We start from the raw sequence: 18,652 nt of genomic DNA on the forward strand, positions 1-18,652 counted from the left end.
GCTCATGCTCTCAAGTAAATAAATAATGTCAAGTAAATAAATAATGTATTTTTAAAAAATTTTTAAAAAGAGTGCAATTGCAGGGTCACAGGGTAGCTCTATTTTTAAAAGACACAGATGTAGTGAAAAGAAGGGCCATCTGTACCCCAATGTTCATAGCAGCAATGGCCACAGTTGCCAAACCATGGAAAGAGCCAAGATGCCCTTCAACAGATGAATGGATAAGGAAGATGTGGTCCATATACACTATGGAATATTATGCCTCCATCAGAAAGGATGAATACCCAACTTTTGTATCAACTTGGACAGGACTGGAGGAGATTATGCTGAGTGAAATAAGTCAAGCAGAGAGGGTCAATTATCATATGGTTTCACTACTTGTAGAGTATAAGGAATAACACAGAGAACATTGGGAGTTGGAGGGAAGAAGTGAGTTGGGGGTGACAATTTGAGGTTAACTTTAATTCCTCTCATTTTACTAAACCAACTTTTAAAACCTTTTCTGTAAAGGCCAGATAGTAAATATTTTGGGGTTTGTAGGCCACATGCTGTCTCTGTTGCATAGTCCTCTCTTTCTCTTCTTTTCTCTTTTATAGCCCTCTAACAGTGTAAAAATCATTCTTAACTCATAGGCTCTATAAAGACAGACCATGGGCAGGATTTGATCCATGAGCCAAATACAAATGTAAGCAGATGGTTTATGAACACTTACAGAAGAAGGTTCATATGGGTGTCCATAATTGCTCAGACCTCATTACCCCTTTTGCTCTATAACTGTAGGGTCTTTTTCTATCTATATCTTGTCTATAAAATTAGAAAATGGAAAACGCATAGAAGATATTTAATGCTAGAGATGGGCTGGGGCCCTACAGACTTACAGAACTGTAGAATTTTGTTAGAAGAAATGGTTGCGATTATCTAATTTGAACCCATATTTATTTTGGGATAACTAAAAAGTCATAATAAATGATTAACTTACAAATACTGGAGGGATAGCAGGCCTTCAAAAGAGTCCTTATGTAATTCGGTCAAAGAATTTTCACTGAGAATCCTGAAAAATGAAAAAAGTTATTTCTGCATCAAAATGCAAAATAACTACAACTATTTACTACCTAGGACTAACTTCCATATGGGAGGGAAACCTGGGAAATGGTGCCCCCTAAATATCTTAATTCTTGTTTAATTTAGGAGTACTCATCTCTGCTCTGTTTCCATTCTAATCCTTCTTTTCATGTACTGCTTTGTGTCCATCTCTCTCCATCTCTCTCTCTCTCTCTCTCTCTCTCTCTCTCTTTCTCACACACACACACACACCCTCCTATCCACTCTTTGTACCAAAATGCATATTTAATGCCTACTCTCTGGATCACAAAGTCTCTGCTAGCACCCAGCTCTGGGTCTCAACGACACACTGGCAGAACTGCCATTTCCTCTTCTCTTTTCCCAAATTCTGTTCGGAAGCCCTATACACAGCTATAGCAGTGTGGTAGGGAAAGCCATTTGATTTTTTTACCCCAACTAAAAAATGTTTTTCAGAACTACAAAAATGTGCATTAAAAATGTTCAGTTTAATAATTATCAACAAATACCCAGATAACACCATTCTTATCAAGAAAGTGCTACCAGCATCCCAGGAGACCCCAGTGTGCCCCTGATAATGCCAACCTGCTCTCGGATTCTCCAGAAATCACCATTGATTCTAAGAAGAATTTCCTGGCTTTTTGGTGTGTTTATTTATTTATTTTTAAAGATTTATTTATTAATTTGAAAGAGAGAGAGAGGGAGGGGCAGAGGAATAGGGAGAGAGAGAATCTCCATCAGACTCCCCACTGAGCGTGGAGCCCTGTCCCATGACCCTGAGATCACGATCTGAGCCCAAGTCAAGGGTTGGAATGCTTAGCTAACTGAGCCACCCTGGAACCCCTAATTTCCTTGCTATTTCAATGTAGGTTTACCTATCATATGCAGCTGTGAACAACATAACTTAATTTTGCTTCTTCTTGAACTCTATGTAAATGGAATCATATTATATGTATTATTTTCTATGTTGCGTCTGTAATATTGGGTGAGATTCATTATATTGTTGCACGTAGCTGAGGATGGTTCATTTCAATGCCTAGTATTTCATGTCTTGCTACATGTGGCTACTGTATACTTGGGAGTGACTAGTGTGACTGAGGAGCTCAATTTTTAATTTAATTAACTTCAATTATTTTAAAATTTAAATTAAAAAAAACCTGATACGCAACAGTTATTAGAAAATGTTTAAATATGTTTGCAACAATGTGGGTATGTGATGTTACTTTTTAAACTGTAAGTTTTATGAAATCTAAATACAGATCAAGGGGTGCCTGGGTGGCTCAGTGGGTTAAGCCGCTGCCTTCGGCTCAGGTCATGATCTCAGGGTCCTGGGATCGAGTGCCGCATCGGGCTCTCTGCTCAGCAGGGAGCCTGCTTCCCTCTATCTCTCTCTCTGCCAGCCTCTCCGTCTACTTGTGATCTCTCTCTGTGAAATAAATAAATAAAATCTTAAAAAAAAATAAATACAGATCAAGTATTTCTGATAAAAAAAAAAATTGCAACCAAATTGAGATTCCAAAGAGCTAGTATGGGGAAAAGAACATAAACTCCTTCATTAATAATTTTTACACTGACTACATGCAAGAATGATGATACTTTGAATATTGTGAAGGCAGTTTAAATGTAGACTATCTTATTAATAACATATATAAAGATTACATGTTGAAATGATAATATTTTGGCTATATGAGCTAAACAAAATATATTAACATTTATGTCATCTCTGTCTTTTTACTTTTAATTTTTAAGCAGCCACCAGAAAATCTGAGATGACTTATGTGGCTTACATTATATTTCAAATGAATAGTATTCTATTTTATGACTATACCACACTTTATATATTCATTCTACTGTTGGTGGATACTAGATTTTTCTAGTTTTTTGTTATTACAAACAATGCTGCTTTGAACATTCTTGTACTTGTGCATAAGTTTCTCTAGGATTTAACAGGGGTTTCCTAAGAGGTTGTGCTATTTCAAGTTGGCAGATTGAAACATGCCAGATTTCTTCCCTTGCAACCTCCACCAAAGTCCCTAAGAATGACAGAAAGCATAAATTTAAAAATCCACAACCTTAGCTCAAGGACACAGGAATAGTTCCACAAACAATCCCTTACTAGAAATGCCCTGGAGCGACCCACAGGGTAGTTAGTTGGGATCAGGTGGGAAGAGCAGGGGCAGCACATCAACCCCTCATCCTTCCTCCCTGGACCAGGCAACAAAGGGTATCTTCTTCCAGCTAGGAGCAATTGGTGTCAGGAAGAGGTCAGGGTCCCAGAACCCTGGAGGAAGGGAATGCCCTCTCTGACTCACCACTAGAATGACCTCCCACCTCCTCTTCCTTAATTCTTAGGGGAATCCTTCACAGAAAAACAAGCCCCCGCAGCTCGTTTTCAGCTCTTCCCTAGTGCCAGAAAACAGAAGCGGTAGAATCTCAACTACAAAATAAATTGCACTCAGGAATGACCACACAGTGTGAGAAAGCCATCCATTAAGGACAGAAAATAAAAACAAACAAGAGTTCAAAGCCAATGAATCCAAGTTAACAGGGAAAGCCCAGGAGAATTTTAGAATGGCATAATTAATATCCTCAGACAGATGTAAACAGCACATCTATTAAAAAAGAACCAACTCAAGATTATATGAATGAAAAGGGTTATCATTAATAAAAAACTCAGTCTGTGAGCAGCAGAAATAGCAGTTGAATAATAAAATTAGAAAACAGAGATTTCTGGATGGCTAATGATTTTTTATCAGCACTTGAAATTTTATCTATTTATTATATTTACATATTTGTTTTTATATTATGTATTTGTAAACCCCTCAAGAACTGGGATATTTGGTCGATTTTGTTCTTAAGCCTCTATCCCAGGCATGTAAAATAGTTCTTGGCACATAGTAGATGCTCATAAGTATTTGTTGAATGAACTCAGAAAATGACAGATATCAATCTGCAAACATACTATACCTTTATTTAAAATAAATTATCCATTTGTTATCACTTATGATAAGTACAACTTTACAGCATAATAAATGTCTTTCTCCAACCCCACTCCTTAATTTGTGACTCAATCTCAATCTTTCGAAACAAGAACCTTTTGAGAATTTCTTAAAAGCTATGAACCTTTTCCCTAAAAAACTGCGCTTTCTGGAATATGTCCAAAGGTGTGCACATGATTTCAATTTGTGGATCATCCCTTTAGGGTCCAGATCTGTGAGGAGAATGGGTTGAATTTGGAGGGCCAAACTTGGATGGTTGATAAAATGATATATCGTATATTTGTCATAAATATCTCAAAATGTCATTTATTCTCACCACTACCTTGAAGTTATAATAGTTATTAGACCTACCACTATATCTTGTTATTTAATGTGTTAACAGATTAGTGATCCACAGTTAGGAACCTCCGCCTTACAAGGTACAACCCTCAAGCTGAATTTGAAATCTGCAAATCTTACTAGATTCATGTTCTAGTAATTAATTACCAAATACATGCTTTTTAAAAATTAATTTTTAAATTTCTACTTATTTTTTAAAAATACATATATATATATATATATATATATATATTCACATGGCTCAAAATTCCAGAGGTATATAGTCCACAATTCAAAGTTTTTCTGCTATTCCTGTCCCTTTGCCTACCCATCCTCTTGCTCCACTCCCTACAGAAAACTAACGTTATTTGTTTATGGTGCCGAATTACTTTCAGTTTTCTTACAAGTTTGGGAAATAAAATCTCCAAGCCAGACACTATCATAGGAAAACATAAACTATACATAGTATTTAAGAAATTCATAAAATAAAAAAAAATTGCTTGGTTCTAGCACATCTCTCTTACTAATAAGATAGCAGACTAAGGGTGGGGGATTTACTTTAGGGGAATCATAATCCCTATTTTTAAATTACTATGACTACTATGTCTTTTATCACTAATTCAGTAGTCATTTTTTTTAAATTTTTTATTTTTTATAAACATATATTTTTATTCAGTAGTCATTTTTAACTTATCTACTCAAGTTGAACTACTGATAAGACACACAAGCTGTAATGAAGAATTTCAGTTAATTGCTTTGCTTGTAATATTTTTTCCAAAATCATTTGTATCCACATTGACTTTTTCTACAAATCGATTAAAAAAAAAAAGATAAGAAATTGGAAAAGGACAGAAAATTCAGACACGAAATACAAATGTTCAGTAAACAAAGAGATATAGTAAATTTACAAGTAATCGGAAAACTTCAAATTCAGCTGAGACCCCTTTTATTCACTCATCAGATCAGCCAAGAAGTGGAGAATATCCAGTGGTGGAGGAGCGTGAGGATGTGAACCCTGTCATGGTCTATGGGTTGGAGTGTAAGTCGGCACAATTTTTTTGAGGGCCATTAAAATTGTACATCTACATTGTCTTCATACCAATGATTCCATTTCTAGATATGTATTCTACAGAAATCCCCGCTCTGTACACAGAGACGCATGGATGAGGCAGTTCATGGCAGCAATGCAAGTGACAAGAAAATTGGACACAGTCTAAACATCCACCAGTAGGGGAAATTATTAAATTGTAATACATTCGTAGTATGGAATATTACGCAGGAATTCACACGAATGGGGTAACCCCCTATGTACTAGAAGAAAGGAAATCTAAGACCTACCATGAAGAAAAAGAATCGAGTTATAGGATGTTACTGTTTATGTAAAAGGAAGGAAGGAAGGAGTGACTGGAGGAAGGAAGGGAGGGTTGAAGGAAAGGAGAGAGAGAGAAGGAAGGAAGGAAAGAAAAGGAAAGGAAAAGAAGGCACACAACAAACCTGTTTTGCTGTCTATAAATATGTATGTAGACAAATACATGGAAATGTCTGGAAGGATATATACTAAATCCAGACTAGTGGCTATTTTGGCGGTGGGAGATCAAAACACAAGGAGGATGTTCACTCTATCTATTCTTTCATTTTTATCTATTGAGAATGTAATCATGTATTCCTTGTCTAATGAAATATAAGTTTAGATTGGCTCTAATTTTAAAGAGAGCCTGCCAAATTTAATTTTTAAGATAAATATAGAATTGGAATCAAGAGAGGTTGATTTGGGATAAGGAAGGGGAAATACCTTTCCTCAGAGCTACTGACTTCAAAATTCTGGACCAAGAAGGATCTTAGAACGCAGTTAAGTTTTTTTGTATTGTATTTAGAGAGAATATACTCACAGTTTCTCAGCCCATCGATATGCCTTCCATATATTTTCATCAATGTAAGAAATAGAATTTCCTTGGAAATTTCTGTGAAGAAACACAGTTCAGATCCTTGAATAGGTAGGAAAAGAATGAACAGAATAAGTAAAAGAAGCACTGGCAACCTTGTGGGGAATATTCACATGCAGAAAACACCAGCTTTGTAATTTCCACAGCTATCAGCATCCCACTTCGCACAATTAATAGAGATGATGTGAGGCCGCTGGCACAAACAAGGCATTTCCCTAGAACCTGAACTTCCTATGTGTCCAATTTCTTGGACGGATAATGCCAGTTAATGACTTTGAATATAAGTATTTTTTCCCAAAATCACTTATGTGTCTAAAATAGCTCCTTCTGTAAATCAGTGAGAAAATAATAATTCAACAGAAACATGGCAAAAGTGTATCATTATCAGCAAACAGAGGTAAAGAAATCCTAAGTCAGGCAACACCAAAGCTTTGGCTCAGTGTAGTCTGTTGAAACCTCTCCAGCTGTTAGAAGGATAAGGGAAGTTAGAAATTAGAGAAACTAATACAGAGAGGTTTCTTAGAGATACTGCATAGGGAAAGGCAACAAACCACTGAGCAAGGAATAAAAAGTATTACCTTGTTAGGGGAAACTGCAAAGGAACGGAATAGAGAGGAAGGACACACACCAAAATAAGGTAACAGGAGTTATCTTACGGGTGGTAGGGAGGCTGGGGTGGGATTTTCACATTTTATCCTATCTGCTTGTATCATTAAAAACAAAAACAACAGTGAGAGTGTATCCAAGAATTGCATGTGTTAAAAAGAAGCTATGAAATGCCTGAGACTCAGTTTCAATCACTAACTCTATGTATGACTTTGAATCTTTACCTTTAGCTTTGTCTTCTTTCCTCAGCAACAACTTAGCTATTCAGTTTATATACACATTTTTTTTTTCAGGGAAGTCAGAAATAAGGCAAATGTTTTGATGATACCCATCTGCCCATCTGCCTGGTGGCCATTTCCAGCCTACTAGAAGCCTTCTGGTTGCTTTATGTTCCCTGATAAAAATGTTTAAAGCTGAACTTATCTCCCTCAAACTGGCTCTCCTTCCCAACTGCTGTTTCCACCTGTTCTACTGACATCAATCTGCTCATCCAGGACCGAAACTTCGAGAGTCATATTTCATTTTTCTCTTTCCTGGACACACCCTACCCGCTATTCTCATCAGTTACTCAGTCTTCTTGCTTTTTCCTTTGCGGTGCTCTCAGGGTTTTCTTTCTACTCCTATCACAGCCACTCTCATCCAGCTCCTTGTCACTTTCCTCTGGGCTTTTGCTAGAGCATTCTATCTGGTCTCCCTAGATCAAGATTTCCTCTCTAGATCATTCTACATAGGGAATCAAAAACAACCTTCTTTTTATATTATGTATCTCTTACTAGAACATTTTCCTGGCTCTCTATATCTCAGAGTAACTTTCAAACCCCTGTAACTGATGGTCAAGGGTTTTCATAATCTATCTTTCACTGCTTCCTAATTTTTAATTCCTGATCATTCTTGCAGCCATGACTTTATCTAGACTATACTTCCTATTTTTGCTCTATTTAACAAATCATAGCCACTCTTTAAGTCTCAGCTAAAGTTTTAGTTTATCCATGCAGCTTTCCCTCACTTCCATACTCCATTGATTACAGATTCTGGTGAAATACAGCACCTATGATCTGTACTTAATCATAGGTCACCTCCTTTCTATGCCCATTTCCTTTCTTCCCACCTATCATTTCATGTTCTAAAGACAATGTCATACTTGAATGGCTCCCATAGTACTTAGTCCTGGGCTGGGCTCAAAATAAGTTCTGTATATAGAAGGCCAGGGACAAGATGAGTTTTGAACATAACTGAGGAGTCAAATAATAATAGCTTACACTCATATATATGCTAGGCACCAATATAAGTGTTTTATATATATATATATTCATCTAAATCTCAAAATAACCCCACAAGGTGTTAACGCTAATAATACCCATTTTACAGGAAAGGAAACTGAGTCAAAAGCTCTGAAATGACAGACCTCGCCTCAAGCAGTCTAGTTCCAGAATTTTACTCTTAACCACTTTGTTGTATCACCACCAAGGAGATGGAGAGAAGGGCATGTTGCTGTAAAGAGGATGGAGCCAAAACGGGACAGTAGAGGTTAAGGAATGAAATGATGGGGATAAAAAACTGGATAAGAAGAAAGAATAAGGACAACTGCAAGTAAAAGATTGGAGAAGGGGGAATGATAGCAAACAGCAAAATGAAGACAAGGGATAGTTGACAAAGAAAAGGTAAAAACAGAAAGTCAGCATGAATAGGGAAGATGAGGAAGGCCCAGGAAGACCTCGAAGAAAAGGCTGCCATATCAAGCATAAGGCAGAGAACAAATGAGAAAAGGCAATTCTTACAAGATGGTGAAGGTGCCATTGTAGGTGTTGGGCTCTGGCACAGGCACTCTGCGGAGCCTCTGCTTTGGGCTGAAACCAGTACATGACAGCGTCTCATCTTTGCAGGTACAGAGCTCACATATGTTGATGTTCATGGTAGCATTCTCTTCTGGTGGCTCAGTTAAAGCTGTGCGTGCCTTTTCTGGGGTGTATTTTACAAAATGCACCAGTGAATGCTGGGTCGTTGGCGGAAAAACTGTCTCAGATGACTCTGGTTGTGGACTTACAGTAATTTCCAGGTCCACAGGTAGAACCGTGGTTTCAGTCAGGTTTGGGTGTTGACTCTGAACATGTTCTGGATGTGCAAGTGTCACCTCATGGTCCTTTGGAGGAGGTGTTGTAGTCTTCTTTGTGGTTGTAGAATATTCAGCCTCTGTAGTAGGTTCTGGAGTAATGGTAGGCCCCAAGTCCTCACGATGAAATGTAACCCTGGGTGACACTGGATGCTGACCTTGATCCTTACTTGGAGTTGGAGTTGTCACCTCCTCATGGAATGGATATTGTATTACAATCTCCTTAGGTAGCTCTGGAGGCTGAGTTGGGGTCTCTTGCATGGTTGGAGAAGGTTCAACCTCCATATTGGATCCTGCGGTTACAGTAATTTCCAGGTCCATTGGTGGAACTGTGACCTCAGTCAGGTTTGGATGTTGACTCTGAACCTGTTCTGGATGTGCAAGTGTCACCTCAAGGTCCTTTGGAGAAGGTGTAGTCTTCTTCATGTTTGTAGAATGTTCAGCCTCTGTAATAGGTTCTGGAGTAATGGTAAGCACCAAGTCCTCATGATGAAATGTGATGCTGGCTGAAACTGGATGCTGAGCTTGATCCTTACTTGGAGTTGGAGCTGTTGCTTCCTGATGGAATGGATATTGAACTACAATCTCCTTAGGCAACTCTGGAGGCTGAGTTGGGGTCTCTTGCATGGTTGGAGAAGTTGTTTCAGTCTCTGTCATACGTTCTGTAGTTATGGTAAGACCCAGGTCCAAAGGTTTAACTGTGACTTTATTTAAGGTTGGATGCTGAACCTGAACCTGCTCTGACTGTGGATATGTCACCTCAAGGTCCTTTGGAGGAGTTGTAGTTTGCTGCTGCTGCATTGTTGTAGACTGTTTAACCTCTGTAGTAGATTCTGGAGTTATGGTAATCTCCAGGTCCAAAGGTTGAACTGTCACATTTGATGACCACAGATGCTTAGCTTGATCCTGACGTGGTGTTGGAACCACTGCCTCTTGATACATGGGAGGTTGAGATACAAGTTCTTTAGGTGGCTCTGGAGGCTGATCTGGGGTCTCACGAATGGCTGAAGAAAGTTCAACCTCTGTAGTAGGTTCTGGAGTTGCAGTGAGTTCCAGGTCCAAAGGTTTAACTGTGACTTTATTTAAGGTTGGACGGTGAGACTGAACCTGCTCTGAATGTGCAAATGTCACCTCAAGGTCTTTTGGAGGAGCTGTAGTCTTTTTCAAGGTTGTAGAATGTTGAACCTCTGTAGTGGGTTCTGGACTTACAGTAAGTTCCAGGTCCAAAGGTTGAACTGTTACATTGGGTGATGATGGATGCTGAGCTTGATCCTGACCTGGTGTTGGAACAGTCTCCTCCTGATATACTGGAGATTGAGCTACGACAACCTCCTTAGGTTTCTCTGGAGGCTGAACTGGGATCTCCTGCATAGGTACAGAAAGTTCAGTCTCCTTAGTGAATTCTGGAGTTATGGTAAGCCCCAGGTCCAAAGGTTGAACTGTGACTTCAGTCAAAGTTGGATGCCGAGCCTGAATCTGCTCTAGGTGTGCAAATGTCACTTCAAGGTCCTTTGGGGGAGCTGTAGTTTTCTTCGTGGTTGGAGAATGCTCAACCTTTGTAGTGGGTTCTGGAGTTACGGTAAGCTCCAGGTCCAAAGGTCGAAATGTTACGTTGGGTAATAATAGATGTTGAGTTTGATCTTGGCCTTGAGTTGGAACTGTCACCTCCTGATATGCGGGAGGCTGACCTACAACCTCCTTAGGCAGCTCTGAAGGCTGATCTGGGGTCTCCTGCATGGTTGGAGGTTCAACCTCTGTAGTGGGTTCTGGAGTTACAGTAAGCTCCAGGTCTAAAGGTTGAACAGTGACTTCAGTCAAATTTGGTTGCTGAGCCTGAACATGCTCTGGATGTGGAATTGTCACCGCGGGGTCCTCTGGAAGAGTTAGAGTCTGCTGCAGGGCCGTAGAATGCTCAGCCTCCGTAGTAGGCTCTGGAGTTATAGTAAGCTCCAGGTCAACAGGTTTAACAGTGGCACTGGGCAAGTGTGAATACTGAGCTTGATCTTGTCCTGGAGGTGGAACTATCACCTCCTTATGGACTGGAGGTTGTGTTACAACCTCCTTAGGTGGTTCTGGAGGCTGAGCTGGAGCCTCCTGCTGGTTTGGAGAAGGTTCTATCTCCTTAAGGGGCTCTAGAGGTAGAGATGGGGCTTCTTGCAGGTCTGGAGAGGATTCCACCTTCTCAGGAGACTGTGGAAGCTGAGAATGGGTCTCTTGAGAGACTGGAAAAGGTTCCACTTTGTCAGGAAGTTCTAAAGGCTGAGCTGGGGCTTCCTGCTGGACTGGAGATGGTTCTACGTTCTCAGGAGGCTCCAGAGGCTGAGCTGGAGCCTCTGGCTGTGTGGGAGAATGTTCCACCTCCTTAGGGGGTTTAGGAGATATAGCTGGAGCTGGCGGTGGGACAGGGGCCTGAGCTGGGGCTTCCTGCTGGGTTGAAGAAGATTCTGCCTCATTAGGGGGCTCTGAAGGCTGAGCTGGGGTTTCCTGCTGGACTGGAGGTGGCTCTACCTTCTCAGGGGGCTCTGGAGGCTGAGCTAGGGCCTCTGGCCGTGTGGGAGAAGGTTCCACTTCCTTAGGGGGCTCAGGAGATATAGCTGGGACTTGCAGGGGGACAGGGGCCTCAGCTGGGGCCTCCTGCTGGGTTGAAGAAGACTCTGCCTCATTAGGGGTCTCTGAAGGCTGAGCTGGGGTTTCCTGCTGGACTGGAGATAGTTCTACCTTCTCAGGGGGCTCTGGAGGCTGAGCTGGGGCCTCTGGCCGTGTGGGAGAAGGTTCCACTTCCCTAGGGGGCTCAGGAGATATAGCTGGGGCTTGCAGGGGGACAGGGGCCTGAGCTGGGGCCTCCTGCTGGGTTGAAGACGACTCTGCCTCATTAGGGGGCTCTGGAGGCTGAGCTAGGGCCTCCGGCTGTGTGGGAGAAGGTTCCACTTCCCTAGGGGGCTCAGGAGATATAGCTGGGGCTTGCAGGGGGACAGGGGCCTGAGCTGGGGCCTCCTGCTGGGTTGAAGAAGATTCTGCCTCATTAGGGGTCTCTGAAGGCTGAGCTGGGGTTTCCTGCTGGACTGGAGATAGTTCTACCTTCTCAGGGGGCTCTGGAGGCTGAGCTGGGGCCTCTGGCCGTGTGGGAGAAGGTTCCACTTCCTTAGGGGGCTCAGGAGTTATAGCTGGGGCCTGTGGGGTGACAGGGGACTGAGCTGGGGCCTCCTGCTGAGTTGGAGAAGATTCTGCCTCATTAGGGGGCTCTGAAGGCTGAGCTGCGGCCTCCGGCTGTGTGGGAGAAGGTTCTACCTCATTAGGGGGTTCAGGAGATATAGCAGGGGCCTGTGGGGGGACAAGGGATTGAGCTGGGGCTTCCAGCTGTGTGGGAGAAGGTTCTACCTCCTTAGGGGGCTCAGGAGATATAGCTGGGGCCTGCGGGGGGACAGGGGACTGAGCTGGGGCCCCCTGCTGGGTTGGAGAAGATTCTGCCTCATTAGGGGGCTCTGAAGGCTGAACTGGGGGCTCCAGCTGTGTGGGAGAAGTTTCTATCTCCTTAGGGGGCTCAGGAGATATAGCTGGGGCCTGCAGGGGGACAGGGGACTGAGCTGGGGCCTCCTGCTGGGTTGGAGAATATTCTACCTCCTTAGGGGGCTGAGATATAGCTGGGGCCTGTTGGTGAACTGGAGACTGAGCTAGGGCCTCCTGCTGGGTTGAAGATTCTGCTTCATTAGGGGGCTCCAAAGGCTGAGCTGAGACTTCCTGCTGGGCTGGAGATGTTTCTACCTTCTCAGGGAGTTCGGGAGGCTGAGCTGGGGCCTCCAGTTGCGTGGGAGGAGGTTCTACCTCATTAGGGGGCTCAGGGGGTACAGTTTGGGCCTGCTGGGGGACAGGAGACTGAGCTGGGGCCTCCAGTTGGGTTGCAGGTTTGACTTCCTTGGGGGGCTTTGGAGGATGAGCTGAGACTGCATGTTCATTTGCAGATGGTTCAATCTCCTTAAGGGTCTGTGATGGCTCAGCTGGGACCTCCCATTGGCTTGAAGCAGGTTCCACCTCCTTAGGAGGGTCTGGAGTATGAGCTATGACCTCTTGTTGGCCTGGAGGAGATTCATCTTTGGGGATCTCCGGAGACTGGAAAAGAGGCTTGGACTGGGTTGGAGAAAATTCAACCTGCTCAGGGGGAACTGGAGCCTGAGCAGGGAACTCCTGCTGCACTAGAGAATGCTCAGCCTTAGTTGGCACTGGAGTTATGGAAATCTCCAGATCTGTAGGTTTAACTGTGATATTGGTCAACAGTGGATACTGAGCTTTACCGGGACCTAAAGGTGAGAATGTCACCTCATGATGTACTGGAGGCTGAGATACAACATCTGTAGAGGACTCTGGAGGCGGAGCTAGGTTCTCATGCTGAACTGGAGAAGGCCCAATCCCCTCATTGGGGTTTGGATGATGACCTGGAACAGCATGCTGGACTGGAGAAGGTTCTACACCCACAACATGCATGTGAGACAGAGGTGAGCTCCACTGCTGGATTGGAGGAGCTCCAATTTCCTCAGGAAGACCTTCAGGCTGGGTTGGACCTTGCTGCTGGACCGGAGAAGGTTCAACCTCACCAGAAGGCTCTGGATACTGAGCTGCAGCTTCCTGCTGAATTGGGGATAGTTCATTTTCTTCAGGAAGATCTTCAGGCTGAGTTGGGACTCCCTGTTGGATTGGAGAAGGTTCAACATTTCCAGGAGGGGCTGGATGCTGATCTTGGGCCTCTGACTGGACTGAAGAAGGTTCCAACTGCCCAGGGAACGCTGCAGACTGAGCTGGGGCCTCTTGTTGGGGTAAAGAAGTTTCAACCTCATTGGTGGACTCTGGAGTTATGGTAAGTGCCAGATCCACAGGTTTAACAGTGACATGGGGCAACAGCAGAACCTGAGCTTGACTCTGACCTAGAGGAGAAACTGTTACCACATGATGCTCTGGAGAGTGAGCTGGGACCTCCTGCTGGGTTGGGGAAGGTTCAACCTCACCAGATGGCTCTGGATGCTGAGCTGCAGCTTCCTGCTGGGTGGCAGAAGGGTAAACCTCCTCCGAAGTCTGTAGATGCTGACTTGGGACCTCCTGATATGTTGCATAAGGTTTAACCTCCCCAAGGGGATTTGGATGCTGAACTGTGGCCTCTGACTGGGCCAGAGAAGATTGAATCCCTTCAAGAGACTCTGGGTACTGATTTGGGGTCTCTTGTTGGGTTGAAGAAGGCTCTCTCTCCTCTGGGACCTGAGGGTGCTGAGCTTCGGCCTCCTGCTGGGTTGGAGAAGGTACAACCTCCTCAGGGGTCTGTGGATGCTGACCTTGGCTCTCCCCCTGGGCTGAAGATTCACCCTTCTCAGGGGTCTGTGGAAACTGAGCTGGAGCCTCCTCCTGGGATGAAGATGGTTCTCTCTCTCCCTGAGTCTCTGGAGGTTGGGCTGGGACCTCCTCCTGGGTTGAAGATGGTTTGCCTCCTTCAGGGGCCTGTGATTGCTGAGCTGGGGCCTCCTGCTGGGTTGTGGGAGGTTTAACTTCTCCAGGATACTCCAGATGCTGAACTGGGGTCTCCTGCTGTGCTGGAAGTTTCTCCTGTATTGTAGGTTCTGGGGAATCAGTTGGAGTCTCCTGCTCAACTGGCAAATGTCCAGCTTCCTCAGGGGACTGTGGAGGCAGAGTTGGGGCTTCATGCTGGGCTGCAAAAGGTTCCACATCAAGGGGCACAGAGGGCTGAGCTGCAGCCTCATGCTGAACTGGCAGAGTTTCCACCTCTGGAGTGGGTTCTGGTGTTATGGTGACCTGCACATCTGCAGGTTTAACACTGGGAATGTTTAAGTGTTGAACATGATGGTGACCTAGAGGCGAAACTGTCACCCACTGATGCCCTAAAGGTTGAGCTACGTGCTCCTGCTGGGTTGGAGCAGGTTCCACCTCCCCAGAAGGCAGCTCTGGAGGCTGAGCTGGTTGTTCTTGTAGGGTTGCTGAAGGTTCTATCTCTCCTGGAGACTGAGCTGGGGTCTCCTGCTGGATTGAAGATTCTGCTTTATCAGGAAGTTCTGCAGGCTGAGCTGAGGCCTCCTCCTGGGCTGAAGAAGGTTCAGCTTCTCCAAAAGTCTCTGGAAGCGGAACTGGGGGCTCCTGCTGGGTTGCAGGTTTTACCTCCTCAGGATGCTCTGTAGGCTGAGCTGGGGTCTCCTGCTGAGCTGGGGAATGTTCTGCCTCTTCAGGATTCTCTGAGGAATGAGTTGGGATCTCCTGCTGAGCTGGGGAGTGTTCTGCCTCTTCAGAATTCTCTGAGGAATGAGTTGGGATCTCCTGCTGAGCTGGGAAATGTTCTGCCTCTTCAGGATTCTCTGAGGAATGAGTTGGGGTCTCCTGCTGAGCTGGAAAGTGTTCTGCCTCTTCAGGATTCTCTGAGGAATGAGTTGGGGTCTCCTGCTGAGCTGGGGAATGTTCAGCCTCTTCAGGATTCTCTGAGGAATGAGTTGGGGTCTCCTGATGAGCTGGGGAGTGTTCTGTCTCTTCAGGATTCTCTGAGGAATGAGTTGGGATCTCCTGCTGAGCTGGGGAGTGTTCTGTCTCTTCAGGATTCTCTGAGGAATGAGTTGGGATCTCCTGCTGAGCTGGGGAATGTTCTGCCTCTTCAGGATTCTCTGAGGAATGAGTTGGGATCTCCTGCTGAGCTGGGGAGTGTTCTGCCTCTTCAGGATTCTCTGAGGAATGAGTTGGGATCTCCTGCTGAGCTGGGAAATGTTCTGCCTCTTCAGGATTTTCTAAGGAATGAGCTGGAGTCTCCTGCTGAGTCAGAGAATGTTCAAATTCCCCACTAGGCTCAGAAAGGGGAGCTGGTTGTTCCTGTACGCTTGAAGGCTTAGCTTCCTCGGGAGGCTCTGAAGGCTGAGCTGGGGTCTCCTGCTGAGTTAGAAAAGGTTCAGTCCCCCCAGGAGACTCAGAAGGCTGAGCTGGTTGCTCCTGCTCACCTGAAGGCTCACCTTCCTCTGGAGGCTTAGCTGAGGTCTCTTGCTGGATTGAAGGAGGTTCTGCTTCCTCAGTATGCTCAAGAGACTGAGGTGGGATCTCCTGCTGGGCTGTAGAAGAATCAACCTCCTTAGCCGGCTCTGGAGTTATAGTAAGTGCCAGATCCACAGGTTTATATGTAACACTGGCAAACTTGAAATAGCTTGGATGGTGGCTTATAGGTTGACGTAGCATCTCATTATTTACAGGAGTTTGAGGTAGGTACTCCATAGGAAACTCTGGAACTAGAGTTGGGGCCTCTGGCTGCACTGGGGTGGGCCCAGCCTCCTTCAGGTGCTCTACAGACTGAACTGGGATCTCCAGCTGGACTGGGGTGGGCCCAGTCTCCTCAGGGTGCTCTGCTGGCTGAGCTGAGGCCTCTGGCTGGACTGGGGTGGACCCAGCCTCCTCGGGGGCCTCTACAGGCTGAGCCGGGGTGGACCCAGCCTCCTCAGGGTGCTCCGTGGGCTGAACTGGGGTCTCCAGCTGGGCTGGGGTGGGCCCAGACTCCTCAGGGAGCTCTGCTGGCTGAGCTAAGTCCTCTGACTGCACTGGGGTGGGCTCAGCCTCCTCAGGGAGCTCTACAGTATGAGCCGGGGTCTCTGGCTGGACTGGGGTGGGCCCAGCCTCCTCAGGGCGCTCTACAGGCTGAGCCAGGGCTTCTGGCTGGACTGGGGTGGGCACAGCCTCCTCGGGGAGCTCTACAGGCTGAGCCACGGCTTCTGGCTGGACTGGGGTGGGCACAACCTCCTCGGGGAGCTCTACAGGCTGAGCCACGGCTTCTGGCAGGACTGGGGTGGGCACAGCCTCCTCGGGGAGCTCTACAGGCTGAGCCACGGCTTCTGGCTGGGCTGCGGTGGGCCCAGCCTCCTCAGGGCTCTCTGCAGGCTGAACTGGGGTCTCCGGCTGGACTGGGGTGGGCACAGCCTCCTCAGGGCTCTCTGTTGGCTGAACCAGGCCCTCCTGCTGGACTGGGGTGGGCACAGCCTCCTCGGGAAGCTCTACAGGCTGAGCAGGGATCTCTGGCTGGACTGGGGTGGGCACAGCCTCCTCGGGAAGCTCTACAGGCTGAGCAGGGATCTCTGGCTGGACTGGGGTGGGCACAGCCTCCTCGGGAAGCTCTACAGGCTGAGCAGGGATCTCTGGCTGGACTGGGGTGGGCTCAGCCTCTTCAGGGCGCTCTGCTGGCTGAGCAGGGGCCTCTGGTTGGATTGGAGATGGCTCAGCCTCCTCCGTGTGTTCTGGAGGCTGAGTTACAGTTATGGTAAGTGCCAGATCCACAGGCTTAACAGTCACGTTGTGGAGGTTTGGCCGCTGGGCTTCATTCTGACTGAGAGACGGCACATCTACCTCATGTGCTATCGGTTGCGGTACCACCTCCTTAGATATCTCTAGAGGCTGACCTGGGGCCTCCTGAGGGGTCAAAGGTTCTACTTCCTCAGGGGCCTCTGTAGGTTGAGCTGAGGCTTCCTGATGGACTGAAGAAGGTTCAACCTCTTCAGTTGTGCGTGAAGGCTCAGCTGGGGCCTCCTGTGGGTTTACAGAACTTCCACCTTCCTTAAGGAACTCCGGAGGCGAAGATAGAGGCTGCTGCTGATCTGGAGAGGTTTCTCTCTCTTCAGGAGGCTCTGGATGCTGGGCCTGGGCCTCCACCTGAGGCAAAATAGATTCAGCCTCCTCAGGGAACTGTAGATGATTTTGGGTCTCCTGCAGGAGCGGGGGAATTTCAGCCTCCTCAGGGAGATTTGGAGGTTGTTCTGGTCGCCCCGGGAAATCCACTGGTAGGTTCTCCCCAGGATATAGGATATCCATACTGGAATCTGAATCATCCTGCAGCTGTTCTAAGAGCTCTTTATTTGCAAGTTGGTTGGGAGTTCCAACAATGACTTTGGCAAGCCTTCGATGCTGAACAAGATCTTCCTCCAGGTTTGGGGGTGAAACAATAAACTGTGTTGGCTTTGAACTCTGAACATCCAGAGGTGGAACAAGTATTTCAAATGATTGGTGATCTTCAGCCTGATCCAAACCTACAACTTTAATCTTACTTTTGAGTCCAAGAGGCAGAGCTATGGTCTGATTCTGATCCCAACCTGGCCTTGGAGCCACCTCCGGGAGCCTTTCATGCTGGGTTAGCTTGTCATTCAGATCCTGATCTGCCTCTGGGGGCAGCTCGCCAACTGAATCCGTGTCCGGGAACGGAACCAAAGTCTCAGTCAATTCCTTAGGCGGGGCCAACATCTGGACTGGAGCAGAGGACCCCAAGTATTTAAAGCCCCCCAGCTCCGCGGGGGGTGTAAGTGCCCGGGGCGATTCGGGCGGGAGTTCAGAGGAGTGCGAAGACCAGGGCTCGGCGGGCCCTAGGAAGTCGGAGGTCAACTGGGCAGGGTCCAGGGCCCACTCCGGAGGCTGAGCTGCCTGGACCAGCAGCCACAGTGGTTGCCACGTGAGGAGGAGCAGTGGGGCCCAGAGGCGCAGCCGGGACATGACATGCGGAGGCTCTGGGGCGCAGCGACCCAGGCCAGTGGGGCGCAGGCGCCGCGCCGGAGCGGAGCCGAACCGTTATGGCAGCCCCGTGACGCGCACAC

General features: G+C 46.2%; 1 protein-coding gene across 2 annotated transcripts in view; it reads right to left on the reverse strand.

Annotated features, from left to right (window-relative positions):
- The window catches only part of LOC101684593 (leucine-rich repeat-containing protein 37A2), a 52,321-nt gene extending 33,681 nt beyond the window's left edge, over window positions 1–18,640 (reverse strand). Inside the window, exons 1-3 of one of the 2 annotated variants that reach the window (XM_045080821.1) lie at window positions 8,725–18,639; window positions 6,287–6,358; window positions 980–1,051 (exon numbers count right to left, since the gene is read on the reverse strand). In XM_045080821.1, the coding sequence (XP_044936756.1) occupies window positions 980–1,051; window positions 6,287–6,358; window positions 8,725–18,551 (9,971 nt within the window). In that variant the 5' untranslated portion in view covers window positions 18,552–18,639. Of the gene's footprint in view, window positions 1–979; window positions 1,052–6,286; window positions 6,359–8,724 lie in introns of both variants that reach the window. The other variant, XM_045080822.1, reaches the window with a different exon arrangement.
- Window positions 18,641–18,652: the final 12 nt, after the last annotated feature.

This window comes from Mustela putorius, unplaced genomic scaffold, assembly GCF_011764305.1.
Source record: "Mustela putorius furo isolate JIRA1106 unplaced genomic scaffold, ASM1176430v1.1 tig00000487_pilon_pilon_pilon, whole genome shotgun sequence".
In the NCBI taxonomy this organism is placed as follows: Eukaryota; Metazoa; Chordata; class Mammalia; order Carnivora; family Mustelidae; genus Mustela; species Mustela putorius.